The sequence below is a fragment of the Portunus trituberculatus genome, chromosome 42 (assembly GCF_017591435.1).
Source record: "Portunus trituberculatus isolate SZX2019 chromosome 42, ASM1759143v1, whole genome shotgun sequence".
Classification (NCBI taxonomy): Eukaryota; Metazoa; Arthropoda; class Malacostraca; order Decapoda; family Portunidae; genus Portunus; species Portunus trituberculatus.
In genome coordinates, this window is record NC_059296.1 from 21,954,282 (window position 1) to 21,969,281 (window position 15,000).

At 36.1% G+C, this 15,000-nt stretch overlaps 1 protein-coding gene across 19 annotated transcripts in view; it reads left to right on the plus strand.

The window, feature by feature from the left end:
• Nucleotides 1-15,000, plus strand: part of LOC123517573 (calcium-dependent secretion activator-like) — a 1,686,808-nt gene that overhangs the window by 823,488 nt on the left and 848,320 nt on the right. For all 19 annotated transcript variants that reach the window (XM_045277817.1, XM_045277814.1, XM_045277824.1 and 16 more), the window contains one exon: nucleotides 23-210. In XM_045277817.1, coding sequence (XP_045133752.1) covers nucleotides 23-210 — 188 coding nt within the window. The remainder of the gene's footprint in view (nucleotides 1-22; nucleotides 211-15,000) is intronic.

Genomic DNA, 15,000 nt, shown 5'->3' on the forward strand with positions numbered 1-15,000 from the left:
TAATGGTCTCTACTTTTTATAGGGATGGTTCAGTCCTGGCCAGATTTTCGTGTTAGATGAGTACCAGGCTCGATATGGTGTGAGGGGATGCTACCGACACTTGTGTTATCTGGAAGATCTCCTAGATCGTGCTGAGAAAGGCCAGATGATTGACCCAACCCTGATTCACTACTCCTTTGCCTTCTGTGCCTCCCATGTACATGGGAATAGGTAAGTAACTTTTCATTATTACTCTATATTGTTTAGTAAGCTAACTTCAATTTGTTGTATGTGGTGAGAATCATAGTTTTATATATATATATATATATATATATATATATATATATATATATATATATATATATATATATATATGTATTTATATGTATTTATATAGAGTTATATATATATATATATATATATATATATATATATATATATATATATAAATATAAAAATATATGTGTGTGTGTGTGTGTGTGTGTGTGTGTGATGATTTTGTCACACACACACACACACACACACACACACAAATATAGTGTACTGGTAGTGCACTTAGCTCACAATAAAGAGAGCTTGGGTTCAAGTCCTGGGCATTGCAGGGCAAATGGGCAAACTTCTTAATGTGTGTATCCCTTGTTTATTTAGGAACAAATAGGTATAGGATATAAGTCAAGGAGTTGTCACCTTGTTGTCCCAGTATATGGTGTGGTTTCAGTCCTACATCAAGATTGGTCAATACAAGCTCTGAAATCTCTCTGTGAGGAAACAGCTGGTTGGTTGGCCAACAGATGACCTAGATTTATACACACACACACACACACACACACAGAAACACACACTGCGTGGTGTAATGGTTAGCACGCTCGACTCACAATCGAGAGGTTCCGGGTTCGAGTCCCGGAGGCGGTGAGGCAAACGGGCAAGCCTCTTAATGTGTAGCCCCTGTTCACTAATTATTATTTATTTATTTAATACCATGTGGACTTTTCACGGAGTTTATGGGCTAAAGGGGATACTTTTGGGGTACCTCCTATCTCAAAGCCCACCCGCTAGGGAAACCATTGCCCAGTGAGGAAGCCCAACCTACACTCGAACCGTGGACAGGATTCGAACCCGTGCGCTTGGAGACCTCTCGGACTCCAAAGCACGCATGGTTCCACTGTACCACAGCGGCCCCTTAGCAGTAAATAGGTACGGGATGTAACTCGAGGGGTTGTGGCCTCGCTTTTCCAGTGTGTGGAGTGTGTTGTGGTCTCAGTCTTACCTGAAGATCGGTCTATGAGCTCTGAGCTCGCTCTGTAATGGGAAAGACTGGCTGGTTGACCAGCAGACGACCGTGGTGAATTACACTGCTTACTCGGTTCATACCTGAGAAGGCCTGGGTTTGAGTCCCAGCGCAATGAGGCAAATGGGTAAACCTCTTAATGTGCAGCCCCTGTTCACCTAGCAACAAATTGGTATGGGATCTAACTTGAGGGGTTGTGGCCTTGCTTTCCTGGTGTATGGAGTGTGTTTTGGTCTCAGTCCTACTCGAAGATCAATCTATGAGGTCTGAGCTCACTCCGCAATGGGGAAGGCTGGCTGGGTAACCATCAGGTGACTGTGGTGAATTACACACACACACACACACACACACACACACACACACACACACACACACACACACACACACACACACACACACACACACACACAAAGAAACAATAGAAAGGTTAAAAGGAGAGAAGGAGATGGTGGAAGACCCAAAAAGTATGGCAGAACTGTTAAATAGTAAATTTCAGGAGGTCTTTACTAAGGAATCAAAATTTTGCGGGAAAAGAGCTGTGGTGGTTCCCATATATAAAGAGGATTGTAAAATACTACAAGAAGACCTAAATAAGATCTGGGAATGGAATAAAATGTGGAAATTGAAATTCAATGTGAACAAAAACCATGTCATGGAAATGGGAAAGAATGAAAGACGACCCGTGGGAATCTATAAGATGGGAGATGGAGTAGAACTGGAGAAAGTAAGAAAAAAAAAAAAAGGACTTAGGAGTAACGATGGAAGAAAACAATCAACCGGCAAGCCATATTGATAGAATTTTTTGAGAAACATATAATTTGCTAAGGAATATTGGAGTAGCATTTCACTACATGGACAAAGAAATGATGAATAAATTGATAAGTACTATAATAAGACCCAGATTGGAATATGCTGGAGTAGTGTGGACCCCTCATAAAAAGAAACACATAAGGAAGTTGGAGAGACTACCAAAAAATGGGTACAAGAATGTTTCCAGAATTTGAAGGGATGACATATGAGGAGAGACTAAAGGCTATGGATCTACCAACCCTGGAACAAAGAAGGGAGAGAGGAGATCTGATACAAGTTTATAAATTGATCAACGGAATGGACCAAATGGATAATGAGAAACTGATCCTGAGAGAAGAATATGACATTCAAAGCACAAGATTGCATAGTAAAAAGCTGAGAAAAGGAAGATGTCTGAGAGATGTTAAAAAATTTAGTTTCCCGCAAATATGTATTGAGACATGGAACAGTTTAAGTGAAAAAGTAATGTCTGCAACGAGTGAGCATACTTTTAAAGTAAGATTGGATAAGTGTAGATATGGAGACGTGACCACACAAGCATAAAGCCCAGGCCCTGTAAAACTACAACTAGGTAAATAAACACACACAAACACAGTAGTAGTAGTAGTAGTTTATTGACAAATTATTAATACAACTGACAAGAAATACATGTTAATTTAAATTATTTGTCCTACTTAACCTGAACATCACAATTATTAGTCTTATCTGAGTATTTATTAAAGAAATCGTATACTTAGCATAAGCTATTGTAATCATGCACAGGTACAGATTAATGCAATAAACAATAAACACTCAGCAATCTTTTAAAACATTTAAAACAAATAAAATTAGATTCTCGGGAAACTCTTGTATCATGTAAAGTCATATAAATCATGTGCAACTCATGAATCCTATAAACCACATAATACAATTAAGTACCACGAAACATAGAAAACAAACAAAATCCTATGGTACACATAACACGATTAATCATATAAATACAAGAAACACCTGAAACCATAACACGTAAAAACACACATACACCATATAAAAAACACTCATGACACAAAATTCCCATTAAAACATAAAACACAATTTTGAGACATAAACACACATAAAACATAATGATGGATTGAACCCATATACTTACATGGAAGACATGGATCACAAAACATAAAATACATGAGCCATATGCAACAGGTAATGCAATACATGCCACATGAAGCATGAAAGAAATTGATTAAACTGATGACACATATAACCCACATGAAACACATGAACACATGACCTACTGAAATAAACATGAAATACATAAAACATGTATGACTACATGGAACATGCAACAGAAGCATCACTTGAACTGCATGAATCCATGGAAAACACATCCATCACATGACACAATAAAACACATATGAATCACACAAACCCATGACACACATAAAATACACATGAAAATGACACACACACCACACAAAACACATGTAAACACGAGACGATGAAACACATGAAACACATGACACACATGGAGCACACATAACACATAAAACATTACACACTTCACTCACAATAAAAACACCTGATCACATTTACACAACAAAACACACAAATCACTGGGAACACTTGAACCACATGAAACATATAAACCATAAATCACATAAACACATGAATACGCAATGCAATATATCACTACAAATTAAACGAACATATGCAAAAGATACCAAAACCAAATGCAAAACATATGTAGCACTTGAGCATCGGCGGCCGTGAACTCGAAAGAGGAATCAGACTTCACAGGGTTTCAAGGAATAATGGAGAAGAGCGCTTATGTGAAGAAAATTCTGGAGTTAGAAGGTAAAATTGAAAACTGTTTGAAAAGTATGAGGGCCTGGAAACGAGTTATGACAATGTAAAGAGAGACTGTGCCGATATGAAGAAGGAAAATGCAGCACTGAAAGAGGAAGTTAAGCTAATTAAAGTGAATTGCGAAAATGTGGAGAATCTCTAGGAAAAGTGATGGAGAAGCAGGCTGAATGGAAAAAGTCAGGAAGTGGAAAGAAAGGAGGTAAATTACAAAGTTGCAAGTCTGGAAAAGGAAATCAAAGAGTCAGGGGAGAAAACTTTGGGCCTTGTTGAAATTATAGATCAACAGATCATAGAAGAGAAGATAGCTGAGAAAGTGGTGAAGGTTATTAAGTCAAATGAGACATTGGTGAGGGAAACTGTAGACAAAAAGAGATGTGTGGTGATATTTGGTGTGGAGGAGGATAAGACACCGAGTAAAATGGAGAGAGAGAAAACATAAAAAGGTGATAAATAATATCATTAATGTGGTGCAAGAGGAGGAAAAGACCTAGTACAAGAAATAGAGGACTTCCATAGAATTGGAAAGTTCACAAGAGAAGGTATGAGGCCAATAAGAATCAAACTTAAGTCACAAAAGGATGTAGATGAATTGGTGGAGAAGTCATGGAGGCTAGCCCAGCAGGAAACAACAAGGAAGATTTGGTTGAGAAGAGATCTCGGTGAAAAGGAAAGAGAAATGTTAAATGAGTTGAGAAAGGAGGCTTTGAAAAAAATGAAGAGAGGACAGAAGAAGAGAAGAAAGAGTTTTTCTGGAGAATCTTGGATATGAGACTGAGGAAGTGGTTCATAACCCAGAAAAGTACAGCAAGAAAGGACTAAAGAAACTTACATATGAGCGAAATGTAATGTATTCCAACATAAATGGAGTGATATCGGGGATTTTAGAACTCAACGATTACTTGAGGGACAAGAACCCAGATATTGTGGGTCTTACTGAAACAAAACTGAGAGAGGGAGAAGACCTGATGAAGGTTGGAGAAGGGAAATATAACGTTTGGAAAAGAAATAGAGTAGGTAAGATGGGAGGAGGAGTGATGTTGCTGGTTAAAAAAGATATAAAGGTGGATCAAGTGAAAAAGGTATGGGAAAGGCAGAAGTGCTAAAGATCAGAGCAGAAACTAATGAAGGAAAAAGAGGCACTACATAGTGGTGTACGTACCACCTAAGACAAATGCATGGTCAGTACAGGAATATGAAGAAATGATAAGTGATACAGGAACATGTCTGGAAGAAATGTTGGGTGGCTGTGAACGAACTATAATGATGGGAGATTTTAATTGTAAAGAGGTGTGTTGGGAGGACTGGTCAATGGAAGGATCAGAGACAACATGGGGAAATACACTATTGACACTGGCAATGGAAAATGTGTTAACTCAGTGGGTCAAAGAAGATACTAGGTTTGGAGGAGAGGGAGCATCGTCAAGACTGGACTTGGTCTTTAGTACAGAGCCAATGGTCATTGAGGAGATGAGGGTGGAGTGCCCTTTAGCAAAGAGTGATCATGCAGTTTTGGAGTTCAAGGTGATAGACGAAGAGAAATCTAGAAGAAATGAAGAATATAAAGTGGGAAGATGGAATTATGCCAAGACAGATTTTGGAAACCTAAAGAAATTCTTTCAAGAGACAAATTGATGAAATTCAAGAGTGCTAAGGAGCAAATGAAAAGTGGAAGGAATTTATAAAAATATACAAAGAAGGTGAGAAAAATTTGTACCAATAAGACAACATAGAGAAGTTGGAAAGCAGGACTGGTTTAACGATAGATGTGAAAAGGCTAGAACAAGAAAAGAGGATGCATGGAAGAGGTGGAGAAGGAAAAGACGGATTAAGCAGTGGAAAGTTACAAAAGAGCAAGAAATGAATATGTGTTGATTAGAAGAGAAGAAAGAAAGAAACAAGAAAAGGATATAATTGATAAATGTAAAGACCAACCAAGGCTTTTTACAGACATGTGAACAACAACATCAAAAATAGAGAAAGTATTGAAAGTTTAGAAGTAAATGGAGTATGCAGTGAAGATCCCAGGAAATGGCAGAGGCTATGAATGGATGCTTTCGGAAGGTATTCACAAAGGAGACTGCTTTTGACAAACCACTGGTAATGGAACAGAAAGGGATTATGAAGGAGTTTCAAGTAACTGTGGAGGAGATCAAGAACATGATGGGGAGTTTAGAAGTGAGAAAAGCTGTGGGACCTGATGGGGTATCAGGATGGATTTTAAGAGAATGCAGGAGCAATTGGCAGAAAAAGTTTGTGAAGTAATTGATGCCTCATTAAGGGAAGGTGTAGTGCCCCAAGACTGGAAAAGAGCTAACATTGTCCCAATCTATAAATCAGGTAACAAGAGAGACCCATTGAACTATAGACCAGTGTCACTTACAAGTGTGGTAGCTAAGATGTGTGAGAGGGTGGTGAAGACTAGATGGACAGACTTCTTGGAGAAAATGACATACTTTGTGAGTGTCAATTTGGTTTTAGGAAAGGGCGTTCATGCACGACAAACCTGATATGTTACTATTCGAGGGTGATAGATGTAATACAGGAAAGAGATGGTTGGGCTGATGGAATATATCTGGATTTAAAAAAGGCCTTTGATAAGGTACCACACCAGAGACTGATCTGGAAACTTGAAATGGTAGGAGGAGTGCATGGCAGTTTACTAAAATGGATGGAAGACTTTTGGTAGGAAGAGAAATGAGAACAATAATTAAGGACAGACCATCAGAATGGGGATTGGTGGAGAGTGGAGTTCCACAGGGATCAGTGTTGGCACCAGTAATGTTCGCAGTCTACATAAATGACATGGTGGATGGGGTGTCCAGTTATGTGAGCCTATTTGCAGACGATGCAAAATTGTTAAGAAAAGTGAGATGTGACAAAGATTGCGAACTACTCCAGGAAGACTTGGACAGAATATGGAAATGGAGCTGTACATGGCAAATGGAGTTCAACACGACAAAATGCAAGAAAATAGAGTTTGGCAAGAGTGAAAGAAGAATCAGGAGTATGTACAAGATAGGAAATGAAGACATAAAACCAGTCATGAAGAAAAGACCTTGGGGTGACAATTACCAATGACCTATCGCCAGAGAGACATATAAACAAAATAATTGGAGAAGTATTGAACTTATTGAGGAACATAAGAGTGGCGTCAGATATCTAGATGAAGAAATGATGAAGAAAATAATTACTGCAATGATAAGACCGAGGCTTGAATATGCAACAATACAGTGGGCTCCGAACTTAAAGAAACACATAAGGAAACTAGAGAAAGTACAGAGGGCTGCAACGAAAATGGTGCCTGACTTAAGAGATTTGACTTATGAAGACAGACTGAAAAGAATGCAACTTCCAACCCTGGAAAACAGAAGAGAAAGGGGAGACCTGATAGCAATATACAGAGTGATGATTGGCATGGAAAAATGGATAGGGAAGATCTGTGTATGTGGAATGGAAGAATGTCGAGAGGGCATGGGAAAAACTAAAATGGCCACTTATAGGAGAGATGTGAAAAATATAGCTTCCTCATAGAAGGGTGGAAGCATGGAATAGTTTAGACGTGGAAGTGGTCAACGCAAGGAATATTCATGATTTTAAGAAAAGCTGGACATTAATAGATATGGAGACGGGACAACACGAGCATAGCTCTTTTCCCGTATGTTACAATTAGGTAAATACAATTAGGTAAATACAATCACACACAACAGAAGTACACACACAGAACAGTTAAAAGAAAGAGATGAAAATATGACAAGCAAAATGATAGGAGTCCTCAAGAAAAAGAAAATTTAGTAAGAGAAATTATGAAAAAAAAGAAGAGTGTAATTATTTTGGACTGAAAGAAAAAATGTTAAATATAGACCAAGAAGGAAAAAGACGAAATGAAATCAGTAAAAGACCTACTAAAACATCTGAATGACGAGGATAGACAGAACTTAGAAGAGGAAGTAGAAGAAATCCATAGAATGGGACCATATCAAGAAGGAACAGTGAGACCAATTAAGATATTACTAAAATCACAAGCAGCAGCAAAAAAAATATAAATAGAGTACTATATAGAAAAAAACAGAAACTCAGAGAAACAGAAGGTTGCAAAGATATATATATAAAACAGTGAGAAAAATAGAAACGAGGAGGAAAGGAAGAGACACAATGAACTGGTGGCAGAAGCAAGAGAAAAAGAAAAAAATAATGAAAGGTCAGAGGAGGAGAAGAAGGCATTTTTTGGAGAATTATAGGAGACAGGATAAGGAAATGGTATATAAAAGAGAAAGAAGAGAAAAGAATGGAGCAAGTTTAACTAAAAATGATAAGAACAAGAGATTAAAATGATGTATACAAACATAGATGGGATTTTATCTAGTAAATTAGAATTAAGAGATTACATAAAGAAAGAAGAACCAGATATTGTATGCCTGGTGGAAACAAAGTTAAATGAGGCAATAAAAATAGACATAGATAAAAGGTATAATATATGGAGGAGAGACAGAGTGGGTAAAGGAGGAGGAGGAGTCATGATGATGTTAAGGAAGGAGATAGTGGTAAATCAAGTGGAGTTTGGGGAAGGAAAATCAGAAATACTGTATGTTAAGATGCATATTAACAAAAAGGAGTTAACAATCATTGGAACATATGTGCCACCAAAACAAACTCATGGACTAACCAAGAATATAGAGACATGATAGATGACACAATAAGGAGTCTTACAAGAATCATTAAGGAAAGGAGAAAAGTGATATTGATAGGAGATTTCAACTGTAAGGAGGTAGACTGGGAAAATTATGAAAGTGGTATGGGGGAAGATGCCTGGGGAGATAGATTCCTGAACCTAATGATAGATAATTTGATGGTCCAAAGAGTAAAGGAAAACACAAGATTCAGAGGAAACGATGAGCCGGCAAGATTAGACCTAGTTTTTACAAGGGATATACCAATTAACGATGATATAAGATACAAGTGCCCATTGGGAAAGAGTGACCATGTAATATTAGAGATGGATATAGAAGAAGGAAAGGAAGATAGAGATGAATCATACAAAGGAGACCGATTAAATTACAGAAAGGCTGATATTGAGAATCTCAAGAACTATTTTAAAACGTAAACTGGGAGGAGATGGAAAACTCATTAACGGTTCAAGAGAAATATAACTTATTTTTGGAAATATACAAAACTGGGGTCAGGAATATGTTCCAAAATATAGACCTAAAGAAGAAGGAAAGAAAGATTGGTTTAATGCAAGATGTGCTAGGGCAAAGGAGAAACGAGATGGAGCATGGAAAAGGTGGAGAAGAAACAGAAATCCAGAAAATAAGGAAAACTTCAAAACAGCAAGAAATGAATATGCTAAGGTGAGAAAGGAAGAAGAAAAGAACTATGAAAAGGACATTGTCGAAAAATGTAAGGAACAACCAAAATTGTTCTACAGATTCATAAATGGAAAAATAAGACAAAAGAAACAATAGAAAGGTTAAAAGGAGAAAACGGAATGGTGGAAGACCCAAAAGTATGGCAGAACTGTTAAATAGTAAATTTCATGAGGTCTTTACTAAGGAATCCAAATTTGAAAGACCACAGGGTAATAGAGAGACTGTCTATATGAAAGAGATTAAAGTAACCAAGCTTGAAATAAAAAGTTGATGACGGAATTGGATGAGGAAAAGGCAATGGGACCGGATGAAGTCTCAGGCAGAATACTGAAAGAATGTAGGAAGAACTAGCAAGTCCAATATACAACATCATAAAATGCTCAATAGAAAATGGAACAGTGCCAGTGGAGTGGAAAAGAGCTGAGGTGGTTCCCATATATAAGAGCGAAGGAAGGAAGAACCTTTAAATTACAGACCGGTATCACTAACTAGTGTAATATGCAAGATGTGTGAAAAGTAATAAAGAAGCAATGGATCGAGTTTCTTGAAGACAACAAAATATTATCAAATAGCCAATTTGGTTTTAGAAAAGGTCGGTCATGTGTGACAAATTTATTGAGTTTCTACTCTAGAATAGTTGATAAAGTACAAGAGAGAGAGGATGGGTTGACTGTATTTATTTAGATCTAAAAAGGCTTTTGATAAAGTGCCACATGAAAGATTACTATGGAAGTTAGAGGAGAAGGGTGGCTTAAAAGGAAGCACATTGAGATGGATGAAGAATTACTTAAGGGGAGAGAAATAAGGACGATAGTTAAAGATATGAAGTCCAAGTGGAGAACAGTAGACAGCGGAGTGCCACAGGGTCAGTATTGGCACCAATACTTTTTCTCGTATATATAAATGACATGCCAGAGGGAGTGAACAGCTACATAAATCTGTTTGCGGACGATGCGAAACTGTGCAGAGTCATTAAACAAAAGAGGATTGTGAAATACTACAGGAAGACTTAAACAAGATCTGGAAATGGAGCAAAAATGGAGATGGAATTCAATGTGGACAAAAGCCATGTCATGGAAATGGGAAAAGTGAAAGACGACCAGTGGGAATCTATAAGATGGGAGATGGAGTAGAACTAGAAAAGTAAAAAGGAAAAGGACTTGGGAGTGACAATGGAAGAAAATAATCAACCGGTTAGCCATATTGATAGAATTTTCAGAGAGACGATAATTTGCTAAGGAATATTGGAGTAGCATTTCACTATATGGACAAGGAAATGATGAAGAAATTGATAAGTACTAAAATAAGACCTAGATTGGAATATGCAGGAGTTGTGTGGACTCCCAAAAAAGAAACACATAAGAAAATTAGAGAGACTACAAAAATGGCTACAAGAATGGTTCCAGAATTTAAAGGGATGGCATATGAGGAGAGACTAAAGGCAATGGATCTACCAACCTTGGAGCAGAGAAGAGAGAGGGGATCTGATACAAGTTTATAAATTGATTAACGGAATGGATGAAGTGGATAATGAGAAACTGATCCTGAGAGAAGAATATGACTTTAGAAGCACAAGATCGCATAGTAAGAAACTAAGGAAGGACGATGTCTGAGAGATGTTAAAAATTTAGTTTCCGCAAAGATGTGTTGAGACTTGGAACAGTTTGAGTGAGGAAGTGGTATCAGCAAAGAGTGTACATAGTTTTAAAGAAAAATTGGATAAGTGTAGATATGGAGACGGGACCACACGAGCATAAAGCCCAGGCCCTGTAAAACTACAACTAGGTAAATACAACTAGGTAAATACACACACACACAAAATGGAAGATCAGAAATGGATGGAAGAAAACAGAATTGAAGAGGGAATGGGACAATGGTGGGGAGGATGGAAAGAGGAATGAGGAGTGACAAAAGAGAGAAGAAATAATAAAAGAAGGTGAAAAAACAGAAAAACAAAAAAAGAAAAGAGAGAGAGATTGAGAGAGCTGGTGGAAGACAAGAATGAGTGAGGAGGGATGAGGAAAGAGTATGGAAGGGTGTAGAACAACAGAAGAAAAATGTATACAACATAGATGGGATATGATCAAGAGATTGGAATTCAAGACTATGATATGGTGGAGAACCTGATATGTGGTTTGACTGAAACAAAACTGAAAAAACAAAGGAAATTTGGATAATAAATATAATATGGAAAAGATAGAGAGGTAAGATGGAGGAGGAGTATGATTATGTTAAAAATAAATAAATGTGGACAAGTTTGGTATGGGAAGAAAAACAGAAGTGATAAGATAAGAAAAAATGATGGAAAAGAATTAATAATCATGGTGATATGTATCTCTAAAACAAATGGACATTAAGGAATATGAAATGATAAGGATACTACAGAGAGTTTGGGAAAGTGTCTTTGGAAAAAGAAATGATACTAGTAGGAGATTTTAATTGTAAGAGGTGGATTGAGGAAAATGTGTGTGTGTGTGCATATATATATATATATATATATATATATATATATATACATATATATACACACATATGTGTGTGTGTGTGTGTGTGTGTGTGTGCATGCACATATATATATATATATATATATATATATATATATATATATATATATATATATATATATGTATATATATATAATATATATATATATATATATATATATATATATATATATATATATATATATATATATATATATATATATATATAATATATATATATATATATATATATATATATATATATATATATATATGTACATATATATATATATATATATATATATATATATATATATATATATATATATATATATATATATGTATATATATATGTATATATATATATATATATATATATATATATACATATATATATATATATATATATGTATATATATATATATATATGTATATATATATATATATATATATATATATATATATATATATATATATATATATATATATATATATATATATATATATATATATATATATATATATATATATATATATATATATATATATATATATATATACAACCCCGCTTAACGAAGGGGTTACGTTCCAAAAAAAAAAAATCTTCGTTAAGCGAATCAATTATAAGTTTAACCCCTGACTTGAACTTCCATTGGGAGTAAACAAAGCAGGAGTGCATCATAGCACAGTGAAGGGGTTAATGAAAGTAAATTATGAAGTTAAACATTTAGACAGTTTAATTCAAGTCATTATAATGTACACTAATGTATGTATGTAACTTTGTAATGTTGATGATCTTAAATTTATGAAGGGAGAGTGAAAGCAGGAAAGACACTAACCGGCAACCTGTGGAATGTAAACAAAGGGTGCATCATTGTATCACATATAAACTTATGTACCACATTTCCAAGGCTCTCCATTTTATCCATTGTAGAGTCACTTTTTCATGTGGTTCTTTTAGCTTGCATGGAAGATACGGTCTCACCAGCTTTCTTCATAGAATCTGCTGACTTGAAAATAGTAGAGACAGTAGATGGAGTCAAGATGGTGGCAATGAGCAATGCTATTAGTTTCTCGCCTCTCGAGTCTGAATAATATCCAGCTTCACTTCGAGTAAGAGACTTCTGGTCTTCAGGAACACTAGGGGATATTGCAGGCGTTTGGTGGTAAGTTGAGAGAGGAAGACGAGCTGCTGGTGATGCTGTTATTGTTTTGAACAGGGGAGTGGGTGGTGCGCGCGTGTTGTCCACGAGAGGTGCTGGTGTATTCAAAGCCTGTCGCTGCGTGATACAGTAAGGCTTAAAACTTGGAAAGAATTATCTGGATAAAACTTTGATAAAGCAAGTTTGGTGTTCGTTAACGAGCAGATGGTAGTAAATGAAACCACTTGTGTGAACCTTAAGCGGGGTTAAGTATCTGTATATATATATATATATATATATATATATATATATGGATGGAAGACTTTGAGATGGAGAAAATGAGAACATAATATGACAAATCAGAATGGGGTGGTGGAGAGGAGTTCCAAGGTTCAGTGTGGCACCAGTACTTTTCCGTATAAAATGACCAGAGGAGTAAACAGTATAAATTTGTTTTTGACAAAATTGTTATGTGAGAGTGAAAAGATTGTGAAATTACAGGAAGATTGATAAGATTTGGAATGGAGCAAGATGGCAAATGGAATTTCAACGACAAAATCAGAAGAAAGAGTGAAGAGAAAGAGGCTATACAAGATTGAAGAATAAAAAAAGTTGGAAAGGATTTGAGTGATAATACACCTATCAGAGAGACATATTGATAAATTTTGGAGAAGTATATAACTTATAAGGAAATATTGAGTAGCATTTCACTATATGGATGAAGAAATGATGAAGAAATAAGTACTAAATAAGACCTAGATTGAATATGCAGGAGTTGTGTGGACTCTAAAAAGAAACACATAAGAAAATTAGAGAGACTACAAAAAAATGGCTACAAGAAATGCCAGAATTTAGAGATGACTATGATGAGAGACTAAAAGAATGGATCTACCAACCTGGAACAGAGAAGAGAAGAGGATCCTGATACAATATAAATTGATGATTGTTGAAAATGGATGAAGTGGATAATGAGAAGATCTTGAGAGAAGAATATGAAGAAGCACAAGATCGCATAGTAAAAACTAAGAAATGTCTGAGAGATGTTAAAAATTTAGTTTCCTCAAAGATGAAGTTGAGACTTGGAACAGTTTGAGTGAGGAAGTGGTCAGCAAAATATTCATAGTTTTAAAAAAAATGGATAAGTGTAGATATGGAGACGGACCACACGAGCATAGCCCAGACCCTGTAAAACTACAATAGGTAAATACAACTAGGTAAATACACACACACACACACACACACACACACACACACACACACACAAGTTGAAATTATAGATCAACAGATCATAGAAGAGAAGATTGCTGAGAAAGTGGTGAAGGTTATTAAGTCAAATGAGACATTGGTGAGGGAAACTGTAGACAAAAAGAGATGTGTGGTGATATTTGGTGTGGAGGAGGATAAGACACCGAGTAAAATGGAGAGAGAGAAAACATAAAAAGGTGATAAATAATATCATTAATGTGGTGCAGGAGGAGGAAAAGACCTAGTACAAGAAATAGAGGACTTCCATAGAATTGGAAAGTTCACAAGAGAAGGTATGAGGCCAATAAGAATCAAACTTAAGTCACAAAAGGATGTAGATGAATTGGTGGAGAAGTCATGGAGGCTAGCCCAGCAGGAAACAACAAGGAAGATTTGGTTGAGAAGAGATCTCGGTGAAAAGGAAAGAGAAATGTTAAATGAGTTGAGAAAGGAGGCTTTGAAAAAATGAAGAGAGGACAGAAGAGGAGAAGAAAGAGTTTTTCTGGAGAATCTTGGATATGAGACTGAGGAAGTGGTTCATAACCCAGAAAAGTACAGCAAGAAAGGACTAAAGAAACTTACATGAGCGAATGTAATGTATTCCAACATAAATGGAGTGATATCGGGATTTTAGAACTCAACGATTACTTGAGGGACAAGAACCCAGATATTGTGGGTCTTACTGAAACAAAACTGAGAGAGGGAGAAGACCTGATGATGGTTGGAGAAGGGAAATATAATGTTTGGAAAAGAAATAGAGTAGGTAAGATGGGAGGAGGAGTGATGTTGCTGGTTAAAAAAGATATAAAGGTGGATCAAGTGAAAGAAGGTATGGGAAAGGCAGA